The sequence below is a fragment of the Topomyia yanbarensis genome, chromosome 3 (genome assembly GCF_030247195.1).
Source record: "Topomyia yanbarensis strain Yona2022 chromosome 3, ASM3024719v1, whole genome shotgun sequence".
NCBI lineage: Eukaryota > Metazoa > Arthropoda > Insecta > Diptera > Culicidae > Topomyia > Topomyia yanbarensis.
The window spans coordinates 58,671,528-58,688,185 of NC_080672.1; the positions used below are offsets into that span (position 1 = coordinate 58,671,528).

Here is a 16,658-nt window from a genome sequence, read left to right on the forward strand (position 1 = left end):
TTCTAGGGCTGATAGTTTGCTAGATCTGGTGCACTCGGATCTGGTCAATTCAGCTGCAGTCCTCTCGCTGGCAGGTAGCTTTTACGTGCTGACTCTCATCGATGATGCTAGTAGGAAAGTTTTTGTTGATTTTCCGGAACGAAAGAGCGATTTATTCAAAGTGTGAAATTTAAAATGGTGGAAAAGCGTCACAAACAGTAAGAATTTGTTAAGGCGACTTTCATAGTAGGTTTCGCATACGATAGAGCTCTGCGAAAAAAAAACATTTATCCGTTAGAACAAACCGACTTTACGGAGCGAATGAACAGGACCACATCTACCGAAGTAGTTTTGAGCTTTTGTTAAGAAAAATAATTAGAATAAATAAAAATATTTAGAACCGTAGATTGCTATGATTGTGTTACACAATCGCAGGTGAACTACAGTAGTTCACCTGCGATAAGCATCAGAGAAAAACAAATATTAACAGCTTTTTTTTTGTATTTCTTCTTCTACATTACAGAAAAACTCCAGCTTCGATCGGACCCCGATGAAGGACTGCGACAAAGCCACCTTTGGTCTGGCACGCGTTGGCACCCGGGCTGCCCTAAACTTCTCTTTCGCCTTTCTAAGGCGTGCCTGGCGTTCCGGCGAAGATGTCGAATTGTGCAGTGAACTACTCTCCGAAGCCCTGGAGGCTCTCCAAACCCTACCGGAAGCATCGTTGTTCGACACCTCGCAAATGTCATCGCTGTGGATCGAAGTAGTGGAAAAATCGATAAAGTTTCTCCGCCAGGTGGTGCTGGGTGACGTTATGGGAGGTCGCTGTTTGGTACCGAAGGCGGATCGTCACATCGCGCTGAATCTGCTGCTGGAACTAGGTGCCCAGAAAGGCACCCTGGGTGGTTCGCTGGAAGGAATCTCACTGCTACTTACGCTGCACGAAAAGGATCAAGAAAGTGAGGATAATCGAAGCCCACCGCAAAACACGGGTGCCCCACTGGTACCGCTTTTGAAGCGATACGAGCAGATTGGTAGTTTCGCCTCGTACAATGCCGGTGAATCGTTCCATTTTGGACCAACAGAATCGTTTCTTCGGTTCTTAACTCTGCCAGAGAATGAGATGACGAACGTAGATCTGAAGCAAGCTGCTGTTATTATCATTAGTCACCTGGATCGTCTGGCGAAACCGCATCTTCCTGCAGGGAACTATTCGATCAAGGTGGTCAACAAATCTCACCTGCAGAAAATCTTCACCCTCGGCTGGAGTTCCTGTTCGCCGGAAATGTATGGATTCACATCCGAAGCGAGCAGTGGTACGGCACAGCTACTTGGTTCGGTACCACGGTACTCAACGGCAACAATTGATCTGCCCATCGCGCTGCAAGCTCGGCAGGTTGTTTGTTCGGAGAACAGTATCTATATTTTGACTACCGGTGGACAGGTTTATTCGTTGCATTCGAATTGTACAGAAAATATTGCACCGAAAGCTATTGAGGGACTGGACGGAGTGAACGTTGTTCAGATTGCTGCGCACTGCGAGGGAAGACATGTGCTGGTGCTAAGTTCGGCCAATGAAGTATGGTCCTGGGGAGTTGGCGATGGTGGACGGTTGGGACACGGGGATACGATTTCCAAGGAGATTCCTACTCGAATTGTTGCACTGGCAGAAAAACAAGTTTGCGGAATTGCTTGTGGAGCTTCGTATAGTGCCGCAATCACTAGCAGCGGAGAGCTGTACACTTGGGGTCGAGGAACGTACGGTCGGTTGGGACATGGAAATTCAGACGACAAATTTGTCCCAACGCAGGTTCAAGCGTTAAAGTCGTACAATGTGGTTGATGTGGCACTGGGAAGCGGTGATGCTCATTCCATGTGCGTGACCGATTCGGGGCTGCTGTTCGCCTGGGGCGATGGCGATTTCGGAAAGCTGGGCAACGGATCATGCAACGGGTCCCCGATTCCTGTTCAGATTGAGAGCTTAACGAATGTCGCTAAAATATATTCCGGATCGCAGTTCAGCGTGGCGCTGAGTTTCGATGGAACGTTGTACAGTTGGGGAAAAGGACACGGTGGACGGCTTGGTCATGGCAATTCTGAACATTCAAATGTTCCTGTTTTGATTCAGGCTCTAGAGGGGAAGAAAATAGTAGACGTTGCAGTAGGATCAGCGCATTGCTTAGCTTTGACAAGTTCTGGGGAGTTGTATGGCTGGGGCCGCAATGACTATCAACAGATCTGTCCATCCTGTGTTTCGCGAGATCCCATAATTCAAAACCCAATTCTGACAACACCTCCAACGCTACGCATTTCCGGCATGACCTGTGGAGCTGCTCAAAGCATTGTCTGGTGTCATTCATCAACCCTAGGCGTAGCTTCTAAAATCCCATTCGTGGTTGATCTCAGCGAACATACATTCCGCATGCTGGACCAGTTGCTATGTATGGTTTGCAATACTCCGACGGGTCCGGGAGATATAAGACACCCGCCCAGTCAGGAAGCGGAATGCATCGCCGTAGCATCCTTGAATCTCTTACGGTTGCAACTGCACGCAATGATAGTGAACAATGTTTCCTCCAGGCAGGTAGGCTTAGTAGAAGGTTCGCGCCTACTAGCAAGCCTCAAGTCCCGCATTCTTGGTCTAGCTGGAGGCCCTGTGGTTTTGAAAACTATGCAGGAAGCTGCTCAATGGACATTGCAAGTCGGTTGGTCTATCCTCCTACCAACCGCTTCGGAACGTGCTCAAACCTTAACGTCGCTTCTTCCGGCTGGTCATGATACCACCACTACTAGCAACAGTTCCGGCCATCGTTTCATGACTGATCTCTTGGTAGGTTCGCTGATGGCAGAAGGTGGCCTCCAGACAGCACTAAACCAGGCTATCAATGCTCAACGCACGCAAGACTGTAGTTCCACCGGTACTCACCTATCCCTCCTGCATTTACTGAAGCAACTACTACGCAACAATTCCAGCCTAACTCAAGCACGACTCGGTCAGTTGATGCTCGGGCCATATCTCAAGACTGAGGAAGGATTTTCTTCCCCGGAACCACCCTCGCCTAGTCTCGATCTGCTGCACAAATTTCAACGGCTTCTCCTGTCCTACATTCATCAGTCAAAGACAGACGATCTCAGCGGAGCCGAAGCTCTCCTCGATACCTACATTCAGCAGGTGGTTGGCGCTTGTGTAACCACATTGTACAAAGCTCACGAAACCATTCTCCAGGGTAAGGAAGGTGTAGCTGAAATATTGAAAAATGACATCTCCGATGCCCTTCTGTACGAACTGCTTATCGGTTTGGTGCTCATCCAGAAGGATAAATCACTCTTCCTACCATCGTTTGATTGGAACAAACATTTCATACCACTACTTCACGCATTAGACAACTTCAATCGGCTGACGCACGAAGGTGAAATCCATGACTCCGATGACATGGGTTGGCCGGGAATAATTTGCCGCGGAACAGCTAAAGCTGCGCCTGTCCAAGAGGAAACCCTCCTAGTTCGTCGTAGCGACATAGACAACCACGTCAGCGACGGCGGAAATTGGGTCATTATCAATGGAAACGTATACGACGTCTCAGACTATCATGCGGAGAACCCAGCAACGCAAGAGATTCTCAGCGCCAGCGCAGGCAAAGACATTTCACTTGAAATTAGTAATCCTCAACATAGAACAGCGTTTGAGTTTATAACTTCGTTCCTTCGAATCGGACGGTTCGCCGTGAACGAAATTTGCGACAAAGAAAGTCCCCGTCAGATGACCACGCTTACTCACTTCCACTCAGAGTGCATGTTGGCATATCTGCTCGGTTTGCGATGTAATATTTTGCAGGCAGGATCGCCTCTGCAACCTGCCGAGATACAGTGTAAAAACCTTCTAAATTCAACCATTCTTAGCGGAGGGCTTCAAGTGCTCCAGCCGAGCAATCCGTTCGACGAGGAAAAGGGTGAGGCACGAAGCAGCGGATCTACAGCTGGAAGTACCCCAACCGACGCCTCCAGTCAAATTCCGATTGCAGACGTTCCACAGATGGCCAACTGGCCGTCGGTTTTAATATCTCACCGGGTGGAAAATATGCTGTCCAATCTAGGAGAGGCAAAGCTTACCGATCCATTAGTTGCCTCGTGGATAGTCATTTGCGAACGATATTGTAAGGAAAATCATCTAATTTGGCACCAGGAGTTCCCCCCGGAGCATCCTGTGATGGAGTTGGAAAGATTGCTAATGTCGGTGCTAATCCGGCACCAGAACCTGGGACCCCTTGCGCTGGCCGTTGTCGATAGAGGTGAGTTGAATTTGTCTTCTTTTTAAGAAAATCTACTACTAAGCTACTATTTCTCCCACAGAACTCAGCGGCAATTGCTCGAAACCACCGGCTCCAATCGTCAACATAATCAAGATTGTCCACCAGACCAAGTGGGGCATCGTCAAAATGCGCCAGCAGCTGAACCGTAGCTATAAGGAAGTGTGCGCCCCAATGATCGACAAATGTCGCTTTCTGCTGTACGAAATTCGACCGGCTATCAGTCTGGAACAGCACGGTCTCACCAATTTGCACATCCTTCACAAACTACCACGCTTCAAAGCTCTAGTTTATCGGATCATTGCCGATATGCGTGCCGCGAAGAAACAGCTAGTTTCCGCTAAACCAGAGGACATCCTCAACGTCACTATTCAGAGTCAGTTCACATCGTCGATCACGAAAATCCAATCGCAAGAGAATCTCAGCTGTAAGCATCTCTCGACCGAAAATCTAGTCCACGAAAGTTTAATCAAAGTAGAAAGTCTGGAAAACTTGAACGCCACGCCGCGAGATCGATCTGCATCGCCGGTAGTACTAGCCGTGCAGAAGCATGCCGCTTCCGATGAGAATCTGCTGAGTGTGACCAGTGTAGAGAATGCGCCAGTGAATTGTAATACCGGTGCAGGCGGTGGAGATACCGTTGAAAAGAAGATCCCCATCACGAGTGATGAAATCAAAACGCCCACCAATGAACTGATCGACTACAACAACTCGAAGATGAAGAATCCGGATGGTGGCGATGAGTTCATCAATAACGTGATTGCCAGTTTGAGCGAAAAGTGTCTGATCGAGTCATACCCGGCGGAGTTCAAAAATGGGGTCAGTCAGCAAATTGTGGATTTTATTCTGTATGATTTGTGCGATGTAGAAACGCTGCGGCGGGCAATGTACTGCCAGATTCAGCGATATCAGATCCGAAAGCAGGGGTTGGAAATGTTTTACGAGTTGCTGAAAATTGTTGGGTTGTTTGATGCGGCACAGTATAACCTGTTCAACGGGTATTTGGGATTGCATGTACCGAAGGGAACTGCACAGAATGAGGAACACATTTTGGAGAATCTTAATATGATAACAGCGTTTCAGAAGGCCGATATTCTGATTTCTCAGGCGAAAATTATCGAATGGACAGTTGCGGAGTTGCAAAAATATGTAAATCAGGAAAAGATCAATGGGAGGCACCGAAACCATGGTGAAAAGGACAACTCGAACCTGGGAACCTATGTGTTTCTTAAAAAACTTCCCAAGGCACGTTTTCTACTCAGTATTTTTGGAATCTTGTCCAAAACATACGAGTCCAACGAGCTAAGCTTGCTGATAAACTCTGGTATTTTGGGTAGCATTATGGGTCTGTTAAGGCAAACCGGAGCTGATTTACCGAACACTAGAAACAATACCGATATTTCGGTCATTTACGAAGATGTGGTAACAAATGTAAGCATATTCGTTTGGTTATTGTTCTGGTATTTATAGGTTTTTCATTATTTGCAGCTTAAGTCGTCGAAGGAAGGATTACCCGGTCCGGAGTTGGCAAAGCTGATGAAAATTGGAACACGAATTGCTCGTGGAGCTGACTGGAAGTGGGGAGAACAAGACGGTCCCGGGGGAGAAGGACGAATCATTAGCGAAATCGGAGAAGATGGGTAAGTTACTGACTGTACATGAGAGTGAAACCCGATTGATTTAATGTTGTTGAACTACGGCATCTTTGTTGGGCAATTCAAGTAGAATTGGTAATTTTTATTCAAGTAGAATTGCATTTCATTCGAACTAATTCAGGTGGCCTGGCTTGATAGTACCAAGCTCTAACCAGTAAAGTTGCTGTTGCGATGTCCAAAAGATCGCGAAGCTCCCGCAATGAGTTAAGGGCCAAAAGTCTCATCCAGATGCAGCCACTGAAAGCGTCAATTCTCATGGATACGACGAAAAGGTTCTCGCTCCACAACAACGAATCAAAGCACTCCGGCGTCGGTCAAGATTAAAGTCCTAGGCAGGAATTTGTTGACAGATGGATGGAGCACTTTGAGTTGCTATTGAATGAAAAACGATTAGAGAGCACAAACAGAATAAGAATTGGGAATGACGGACAAGCTGTGGATTTTTTCACGCTAGACGAAGTTGGAAAGCGGTAATGCCGTTGGGAAGGACATAATCCCGACCGAACTTTTAAAAACCGGGTGTGACCGTCTGTACGAAGCAATCCACAGCGTGATTGAGATGAACTGGATGGAAAGAGAAATTTCTTCGGATTGGTTGGATGGCCTCATATGTGTTTACCGCAGAGCAGTGAGAAAAGCATTTAGGAGGCAGCAAGAATCGGGCTGACTATAAACTCTGACAATATGAAGTGTAGGGACACTGGTAGGAGGTAAGGTAGTCCGAATGGTATTTGTGTTCCTAGGTGAATATTGATCGGCTGCGGTACGATTTGAAGGTGTTACCAGCGTTTCAGACGACCGATCTTCTCGCTTGTCGAGATACGGGTTCCGAACAATGTAGCCATTTTTTTCAAACGTTAAGATGGCTCCAATCACTCGCATCAGTTGACCTTTCGTGATCTTGACGGCAGCCTCCCAGAGACCATTATGGTAGAGCTTGATCCATTTCATTAGACTGACCCAACTGGTCGATTCTTGGTTGAATTCAACGCCATATCCAAAAGGACGGGGTTCGTCGACATACAGACGAATACCGTGATGTACGAGTTCCCAACATTCGGGTGGTATGATCCCTGCTTCACCAGGGTAACCGACGCCAGTGTTACTTAACGGAGAGGATGACTTGTTATTTAGGTCAGTCTTCAAATGGAAAACCTCGGATGGTCTGGTTATTCCTAGCACGGCCGAACGTGTCTTATGCAAAAACAGCCTTTTGCAACGCTAAAATTAGTGATGTGCGTCCCACGTGAAGTAGCTCGATTTGCATTGTCCCTATTAAAAGATTCGTCACCTAATTCGCACTCGGAAAAATTAACTAATGTGTTGCCACTATCTGGAAACAGAGGATTTATCAGTCGTACCTCGACTCATAGCAGATTATCGATGTAGATCGAATACATTGCGCCGATGTGGTTGCAATGAAGCTTCGGTTGTATTCGCGAAGCATCCCATTGGTCATCCTGTGTCGAAAGTTGACAGCGTTGTTCAATCGGTATCCTTGTATGCGATGAATTTTTGCAGCTTCCGGAACGACAAACATTGGTAGCTGTTCCTGGATGAATGCAGTTGTAACCACGGTTTTTTTAATTCAGCTCAGAAAATTCGATTATTTCCATTAGGTCGTTGTGAAACTATGGTCCATCCCACCACTGTGCATGGTAAGTGCTGTCCGTAGTTGATCAGCCGACATGATGGACCACAGCATGTTTGTCGGAATTCTATCTGGATGCAGTCCACTTTCTCACTGAGTCTCTGGTTGTAAATTGGAGATTGTTAGGCTTTCGCTTTCTTCGATAGTGCTCAAATCCAGGAGGCACTTGATTCGGTTTCGTCCTACCACTATTGAATTTTGTATTAGACATCATCACCGGGGATATCTTTCTAGGTCTACTATATTTCTGCGTACGAGTGCGTAGTGTTCTTTTACAGATCGTTTGTCTTTATCTCCGCATAATTTGTACGTGGGACATGTCAAGAGACCATGTGGATTCTGTCCACAATAGAGACACCCGTAGTACAAAAACACGAACCGGCAAACGAACATTGCCTCGCGTCTTTGACCAAACCGTCAGTCTCCACGTCTCGTTAAGGTACATATACACGGTACTCCAACGTGAAGAGCTTATCGCAAGCAACCGCGCTTGCTTCCTTAACGTAAGACACAACAACGCGAAGCATGATTGATCTAACCCTTTTAACGAATACGACCGAATATCGTTTTATCAGTTAATTTGCACTTTGAATTACATTAAGTGCTTTAACTTTGGGCCGGAATAAGACCACCAGTGGATCCTTCTTGGTAAGCCCTGACACGACACTTGTGGGGTGTGTTGGATAGTGGAAGAGGTTGTTTGCATTTATGTGCCTTCGCCGTTGGGGAATTCAGCGCCGAGGATCCATCTACCCGTGGGGCAAACGTTACAAATAAAAACGGAAAAACAAAACTTAATGGTAAACAGAAGGAATCGTCGGCCATATTTCCAATCGGATCGCAACATGACGGTTGCAAACCGTTGTTAACAGAATGTACGGTGGATAAGGCATAAACCGCACAATTCAACATCGAAAGGATTAACAAGAAGGTGTGTATGTGTGTGTGTGTGTGTGTGGATGTGTTTGGTGCTTGGATCGACGATGAAGCTAGTTCACCGAGCGGATTAAGATCGAGATATGTACAGCTGACCGGCATCGAGACTTGCCACGATCTCAACGTCTATTACGACAAGGAGAAGAGACCACAACGATGCTGTGTGCATCAAAAAGAGAAGAACTACGAGTAATGTATAACATTGGATTGCGAAGGAAGAAGACATTTACGGCGAGAGTAGAGCAGTGATGCTTTTTGTTTGTAGGAAATAAAGGTTGCACATTTTATTGTTTACATTTGTGGGGTACATTTTTGTCAATTCCGAAGAGGTCGTTTCACAACACAAGCTCGCACAAAACTTGCTTTATACAAACGGCTGATACTTTCTATCGCTTTGTACGACCATGAGGCGTGGGGTTGGAGAAAGCAGAGAATCGAGTTCTCAGTTTACTTTAGAGAAGGATTCTGCATTCAGTATTCGGCGTCATATAATTAAGAACTGCACCTAGTATACAAACATGCTGACATCGGCAGACTACGTGCAGTGCGAAAGCCAATTAAAGTTCCCAAGTAACCACACGCATTAAGCCATTGCATATATTGGCTATACGTTTGCACTAATGTTGTATTGAAACTCCATTACAGCATTAACAATGTAATAAAGCTCTATATTAGCATCAATAATGCATAAATGCACAGTCAAAATATAGCATTATCGCTTGCTCTATATGCATATATAATGGTGATATAACGCGTACCTGCTTCAATGATGTTTAAAGTATGTATGCTTTATATATGCATTTAGTGCCATTATAGAGCAAATAGAAAGCTGATATAATGCTATTTCAATGCTGTGGGTTTATTCGTTATGTAGCTCTTCGTGAAGATTATATTCGGCATATTGCATTTCAATCGAACATATGCAATATAGTCCAGGCAGCAAACGCAGCGCACGTACCGTAAAGGACGAAGCAAGGTACCTCAGTGCGAGACTAACTAAAGGTACTTTTCGTAAAACATTCATATCGTAGTTCATTAAAATTCATTAAGCATAAACATTCATTCGTAAAACGTTCATAACAATGCATTAGAAGAAAGTCAATTACGGTCATAAACAGAACATTTTATTTTAAAATCTTTCCTTTTTGCTCATTATACCGAAAGAAAACATAAGAAATGGTTTTAAAACCATGGCGGAAAATGACAGCCAACTGGAGCTTTCTAATAGCAGTAGTAGTATCAATATTAGGCTTTCAAATCTGACATATGTACTCTGGTGCTATATAATAGCATTAGTCCTGCAAAAACGAGCTGCCAATCTCAGCCTCCTGTCAAGGACGACGTCTCTGTACAGACAGCATCACTGCCATGAAAATCAAAACATAAATTTTGAATCGAATGTTTAAACGCTGTAATTAGTTACTAAATGTTGATTTTCTGAATAAGATGGTGTTATATCATCCCACAAGATGCAAAACGTCGTGTGGAACGCTTAAATATCGTGTGTAGTGCCAAACATAATTCTTTGTTTGGGGCTTTATAGCCATAACGCCCTATATATATTGGTCGCTGTCAAACTCCATATGATGGTATAGGGTTGCCAGGGGGCTGGTCAATCTCTACATAGTAATAGCACTATATTTCTCCTTTTCTGGCATAATACCAGCATTATATCAGTATTTAGGGCTTCACGGCTCTTTAAGGCTGCTTTATATGTGGATCTAAAGCAGATATTAGGCTACGTTATAATGCTTATTGGTTACTTGGGTTATGCTCAGAACCTGGAAGAAATCGTCAACTTGGAGACTAAGGAATGGTGAACTATGATCGAGTAACATGGAAATGCAAAATACATTCTGTTATGATTCAGTATCCTCGGGTTGTTCGATCACGATAATGACACCGGACGCTCATCAGTAGCAACGGCGTGTTTGTGTTCTCTCACTCTTGCATTCTTTAGTTTAATTATGACAGCGCTATGGCTATAGACAAAGATTTCTCCTGGGAAGTTCACTATTCCAATAGTAAAACAGAAAAACTCAGTCGTTGTAGCAGGCGGTTGGAAAATACCGCCCACCTTTTCGCCAGTAGCATCAGATTGACAAGTAGCTGAGAGTGCATCAAGGGGAATATAGTTTAATTTACAGAATTCAAAGGTCTTGATAGACGCACCTGGGGCGTCCTGTGAACAAGGGTCTGCTAGGCAGATAAATTAGAACCCGAATAGTGAGCAACCACCATTTACACACAATATATGTCGACACAGAAAAAATATGCTTGACTGACTTTTAAGCTATAGCTAGTAGGGTACAACAGTCATGAATTTTACTGTTCTTCTGGCACGATCCATCAACTGAAATTGCGTCGTCTTGCTGTCATTCTTGCAGAAAATTTCTAGCTGAAGGTATCCAGAATCTCTCTCTAACAGAATATTTCCATCTTGTCGCCCAGCGACCTACAACAAATTGTTTCCTTCTAACAGCAACAATCACCGACTATTTATGAGTGCCGCATCAAAACTAGTCGATGAATGCACTCTTTGCAACCCCACGTCATTAAAAACAGTTTCATGTAAATGATACAGCAGACTGTCACCCAAAGCAAGCTCTGTTGGTACAGTTGCAGCAGCAGTCCGACATGCATCAATAACAGTTCCTTCGTATTATTGCATGATCAATAAAGGAGTGAGTTCCACCAAACCCGAAACTGATCCCTGACCTCTGGACCAGTACAGGGTGCGCCATCTGGATGTATCCTATTTCAACATTGAACAACTCCGCCATTTTTTTAGATACTTAGCCGGATTTTGACAGATAAACACAATTTTAGTTATGAGTCGATTTACACCAAAAGTACGCGCTGAAATCGTAGTGCTTTATATTGAAAACGAAACTGTGCGTTCTTATCGTAAAAAATATGGCAGGCATTCGGCGCCTACAGACAAGACAATCCGTAATTTGGTGAAGAATTTTTTGAGTACGGGCCTGTAGCAACGCTGAAAAACTTCTATTTTCAACAAGACGGGGCACCTTGCCACACCACAGCCGCTACAATGAAGTTCTTGCAGAGCAAAGCAATTTGGAATGGCCTCCTCGTTAACGGTGCCAGACTTTTTTCTGTGGGGTTACTTGAAAAGTAAAGTTTATTCTAGCAAACCTAAGAACCTTGACGAACTCAAAGCTAATATAGCGGAATTGTGGGAAAAACCGACACTGTGGGTAAAACCGGCACCCCACGACTTTTCCTAGAAATCAAATTTTTATTCATTTCATAATGACACTTTATTATTAGTACGTTTATGTAGAGCATTTGAAGAAAAATCGGATTTACGTTAGTACGCCGAATGTCATAAAAATAAACAAAACATACGACAGCAGCGTTCATACTCGTCTGGATGTTAAATTTTGTTGGTAGATTTTAAGTTTTTAACCGAATAAAAGCTTTTCGAATCACTTCATTTTTCAGTACCTATTATTATCGGCCTTTCCTAGGATTAACTAGGTACATTGAAGACGAGTTTGAGAAATTCAATTTTTTTAATCGGTTTTATAAAAAAATGTGCGCTGTTGAGGTAAAACCGACACCCCATGGTTAGGGTAAAACCGACACGCTGTTAAGATGGTTGTGTATACTTGCGATTCATTACAAAATGCTGGGGATCTTTGTGACACTTCAATTACACTATTAGCACACTATAGTAATAGCAGAAATACACAGAAATACTTTTATAGAGTTTATTTCTTGTAAGTCTCTTTAAAAATCAAAAATTGGAATTTTTGCTTATCTGTTTCTATCGAAGCTTTTGCTATTTCTGCAAAAAGCTCATCAAACCGAATTATTGGTTTGTCATAGACGAACTTTATCACAATGAGACAATGATCTTATGTATACCCCAGTGGATCGTTGATGATCAGAGTCCCGAAAAATTAAAGACTGAAAGTGTGTGTGTGACTTATAAGTGAATGAATCCGATTAGCAGAACGAAGAACGCTTGCAAATCTTCTCTTACAAAATAAAATGACACTGAAGGTTGCAATGTTGTGCGTAAGGATTATTTGGAAATACCCATATCAAGAAATAATCCTATAGAATAAAATACTCTTATTTATAGTACCCGCTTTCGAACTTTCTTCTCCTCACTACATGATGAAGCTATAAATAGCACATATTTGCATCATACATACTCACACTTTATTAATCACGCTTGTATCTCATTTTTAAAAAGATAAAGATTTTAAAAAAGTGGAGGGAAAATAAATTAAAGGGGGTGTCGATCTTACCCCTATGGGGTGTCGGTTTTACCCGCAGTGCCTACAAAACGTCATTTTGTTTTCCAAGTTTCACAACCAATAATTTTCAATGAAATTAATTTTTTGAAGCGCTGAAAAAATTAAGCCCTGTTAAGAATTTTCTGAAGAAGAATTCTGCATAAAAATTATAATTTTATTGGTTTTGTGGCAACTCAGAAAAAGTGTTACGCTTAAGGTGTCGGTTTTAACCATAATTCCCCTACGAGATGAAATTGCTGCGATTAAGCTCGAAATGCTGTCCAATGTCATGCAAAATGCAAGCAAAAGAACTGCTTCTTGTGTATCAAATGAAAGTGCTCATTTAATCGCTGTTGTATTCTAAACCTGGTTTAAAATTGCCTAAAAAACTTGTTTAAAATCTACTGAAAAATGGATGCTGCTATGCTGGATGGCGAGGTTTCCTTATTCGACAGTTAAGTTAAGCAGAACATGACCGGTACGCTAGTTGTATTTTACAAAAGTTTCCAAGGATTTTAGTTTCACACAGACGGTTGCCAAACTCAAGAACCTGCAATGTCTGCAAATTGCAGAGTCCCACTGAGGATCATGTGGCATGCGTGTGAAGGATAAACAAGGTTGCGTGGGACTTTTCCGGGGAAAAACATCGATGATGCGTTAAACCGAAATGATGCGAAAAAAATAAACCCAGAGGCAGGATTCGAACCTGCAACCCTTGAGACTCCAGCCCAATGTACAAATCCTTGTGCGATCCATGGGCTTTAATAACGCCCCAGGAAGAACACATGATTATCGCATCATGGCGACATTGATCGTACCCTACCTCTAAAGCGAGATCATACACAACCGGAGCTACCACCCTGCTAGATATCAAAATGGTAGTTAAACGGAAGCAATCATCCGATTGCGGTTAATTTGAACACCCCGTAAAGAGTACCGCAACAGTGCAAACCTGGAAGCAAACGCATGAAATGAGTTATCTCAGCCAAGGTGGTTATCATCAACGTATGCATGCAGCAGTGACGCAGATTTATCTCTATTGGCGAATTTGTTATCACTGTCATCACCAGGGAGAGTTGACCTAATGCCAGTAACAGCTCTATGCCAGTAACAGCGAAACCAAAGACAGCGTCCGATAACATCTCGCAGCTCGGCGAGGGATTCGAATGTAATTTCATAATTGGAGAATGCGCACAAATTGTTCTGATCCGTGCTACCGAGAAATTACGTTGTCTGCTTAATTCCAATCTGGTTAAAAGTGTCCAGCTCTTGACCATGCACCTTGTAAAATCTAAAGGATAGTTGACTCAAAATGTTTGATAAAATGTAGATTTACTACGGGTCGCTTCGTCCGCCTCGTGTCTGTACGCGTGGTTAGCGTTTCCGGCGCACATGAGTTGGCAGAGACCGAGCGAATTTTTTTTCGTGTACCTCTCCGGCTTTGTCTTTATCCAGCGGTTCAGATGTGCTGCGCTCGCCAGTTACAACGGCTCAACTCCGTTTGTGGCCAAGAAACACGCAGTTTTTCTATCTTTTAGAAGCTCACACGCCCGCACTCCATCATCGGAAACATTTCTGCCTCCCCTTGCGGTTTTTACTGTTTGACAGCGTCATGCCGCGACTGTCAGACCCATCGCGGGTGGGGCACGGCCACAGTGAGAGACTGTGACTGTTGTGACTTACCGGTTGCTGTCGGCTGAGACCAAAAGACCACACCACCGGCTCGTCGTCTTTGGAACAACATTTTCTCAACGCATCAGCATCAACAGCCGTTTTCAAGAGAAAAGGGTTGATTTCTTCTTTCAAACATGAGCAGTTCTGTGAATCTGCATGCCAGATAAATTCGCAAGCAAATAATTGATATGCTCGTTTGCTCAATTTACTTAAGCATAAAAGTTGATTCTACTTTCAAACAGGAGCAGTTCTTTGACTCTATATAGCAAATAGGCCTTGGCTTTATCGCATAACCGGACGAGGTGGTGTCGGAAGCGGGGCCCTTCGCAAGCAAACCTCTGATTACCTCGGATTACTCAAACATAGAGGCTGTGAACTAGTTTAAGTCCGACGGGGTGGATCGATGTCGTACAGCACCAAATTTTAAGCGATGTAGCGTCAACGTTATCCAGGATAACGGTCATTTGGCATAATTTCTAATTTTACGTAAAGTAGGGCTGGCTTTTGGCATGACATACATTTGGTATAATTTTGAGAAGTGATCAAACTAAATGTCATCTGCCATTTTTATCTACAGGGAAACAGACAATTTCAGCCTGTGCGAGAAGTAAGGTCATTTGGCATAATTTTGAGCCATGTCACTGTTGAAGGTCCAAAATTAGTTAATTTATTCTTCTATACAAATTAATAAATAACACCTGGCTAATGTGGCTACGCCACATCGCTTTAAGTCGCGTGCGAAGCTTATTCGTAGCCCCTATGTTTGAGGAATCTGGGCGAACAAGTGGATCATAGGTTTGCTTGCGAGGGGCCGTCGCTTACGACGTGATTGTAATTATTTAAACACTGTATACAAAGCCAAAAATCGTTGGCGATCATACATCTGGTGGATCGCGCAGTCCTAGTATCAACAAAAATCTATATTATACTACAACGTAAGTCATAGACAAAAAATCCATAATTACGAAAATGACCAAACGCAAAAATTTCAAAAATGAAACTCAAAAGAACTGCTCGTAATTAAAGGAAGGTGTTAGGTAATCAAAATTGTGAAAATATTGAACACCCCTATTTAGTACAGCAGCAGTAGTGGTCTCGCTTGATCAATGTAGGTAGAATCATCTCTTCTTATCACCTATCCCTCTGATAGTGTGTGCGAGAAATCTAAACAGGCCTTTCATTCCCTTTCTGCACAGACGATATAAAATCAATATACCACTGCCAGTTTCAGTTAGTTATAATAAAAATTTCGTTTCCTTCGCATCTAACTTTGTATCGTCTATTATACAAAACAGAGCATAAAGACAAACCCATCCAACACTTTGATTCCGACCATATTATTGCTTAGTGCAGTTTTAAACTTATGGGTCATTCGCTGAAAAACTACACATTCGTCTGTTAGGCCAAATGACCTTCAGTGACATCACTTAGCAAAATTGTGCCAAAGTCCGATATGCCATATGTCCGTTCTGCGAAATGTCTGTTATGCCAAATTACTGTTTTCCAGAAGTTAAACATAATTATGCAAAATATCCGTTATGGCAAATAACCTTCAGGATGATCACTTCTCAAAATCATGCTAAATATCCGTTATGCCAAATGCCCGTTATGCTAAATGAAATACAGTTTTTATGCCAAATGATTCGCTCCCGAGAGCCCCTTTTCATCAGTGCCGTGGCCCAAACTGGTCGCTCTGTGACAGCTTGTCCATGTGGACTATGCCAGTTCGGTCGAAGGAGATTATTGCCTGTCCGCCATCAATTCGTTCTCCAACGGCCGGAGATCATCCAAACGACCCGTGTATCCTCGGCAATCACCATTAACATTCTTGGTGATGCTCGATGTACTAGAAAACGAAAATGGGATCCAAGCCACGAGTGCCAAACTCGCGTCTTAAACGACATCGGACACCTCATAAGGGCATTGTTTCATCGACAATCAAATGATCAAGCAGAACGATTTGTGGACGCGTTGAAAAAGGTCGTCAAAAATCGCGACGAACTTGGATGGATACAACAAGCACTAGGCATATTCCTGTTAACATAGCGAAGTACGCCCAACAGGGCTCTGCCAGATCAGAAGACGCCATCTGAGGTCATATTTGGTGGCAAAATTCACACATGTCTCGAGCTGATGATAAGAACTCCAGGGCCAAATTCCGTCAACCGCTTACAGCCGAGGTCTTCTA

The 16,658-nt window shown here is 43.5% G+C and overlaps 1 protein-coding gene across 2 annotated transcripts in view; it reads left to right on the top strand.

Moving 5' to 3' along the window:
- The window catches only part of LOC131692847 (probable E3 ubiquitin-protein ligase HERC2), a 57,758-nt gene that overhangs the window by 15,707 nt on the left and 25,393 nt on the right, over window positions 1-16,658 (top strand). For both annotated transcript variants that reach the window (XM_058980166.1, XM_058980167.1), the window contains exons 3-5: window positions 503-4,268; window positions 4,330-5,717; window positions 5,775-5,926. In XM_058980166.1, the coding sequence (XP_058836149.1) occupies window positions 503-4,268; window positions 4,330-5,717; window positions 5,775-5,926 (5,306 nt within the window). The remainder of the gene's footprint in view (window positions 1-502; window positions 4,269-4,329; window positions 5,718-5,774; window positions 5,927-16,658) is intronic.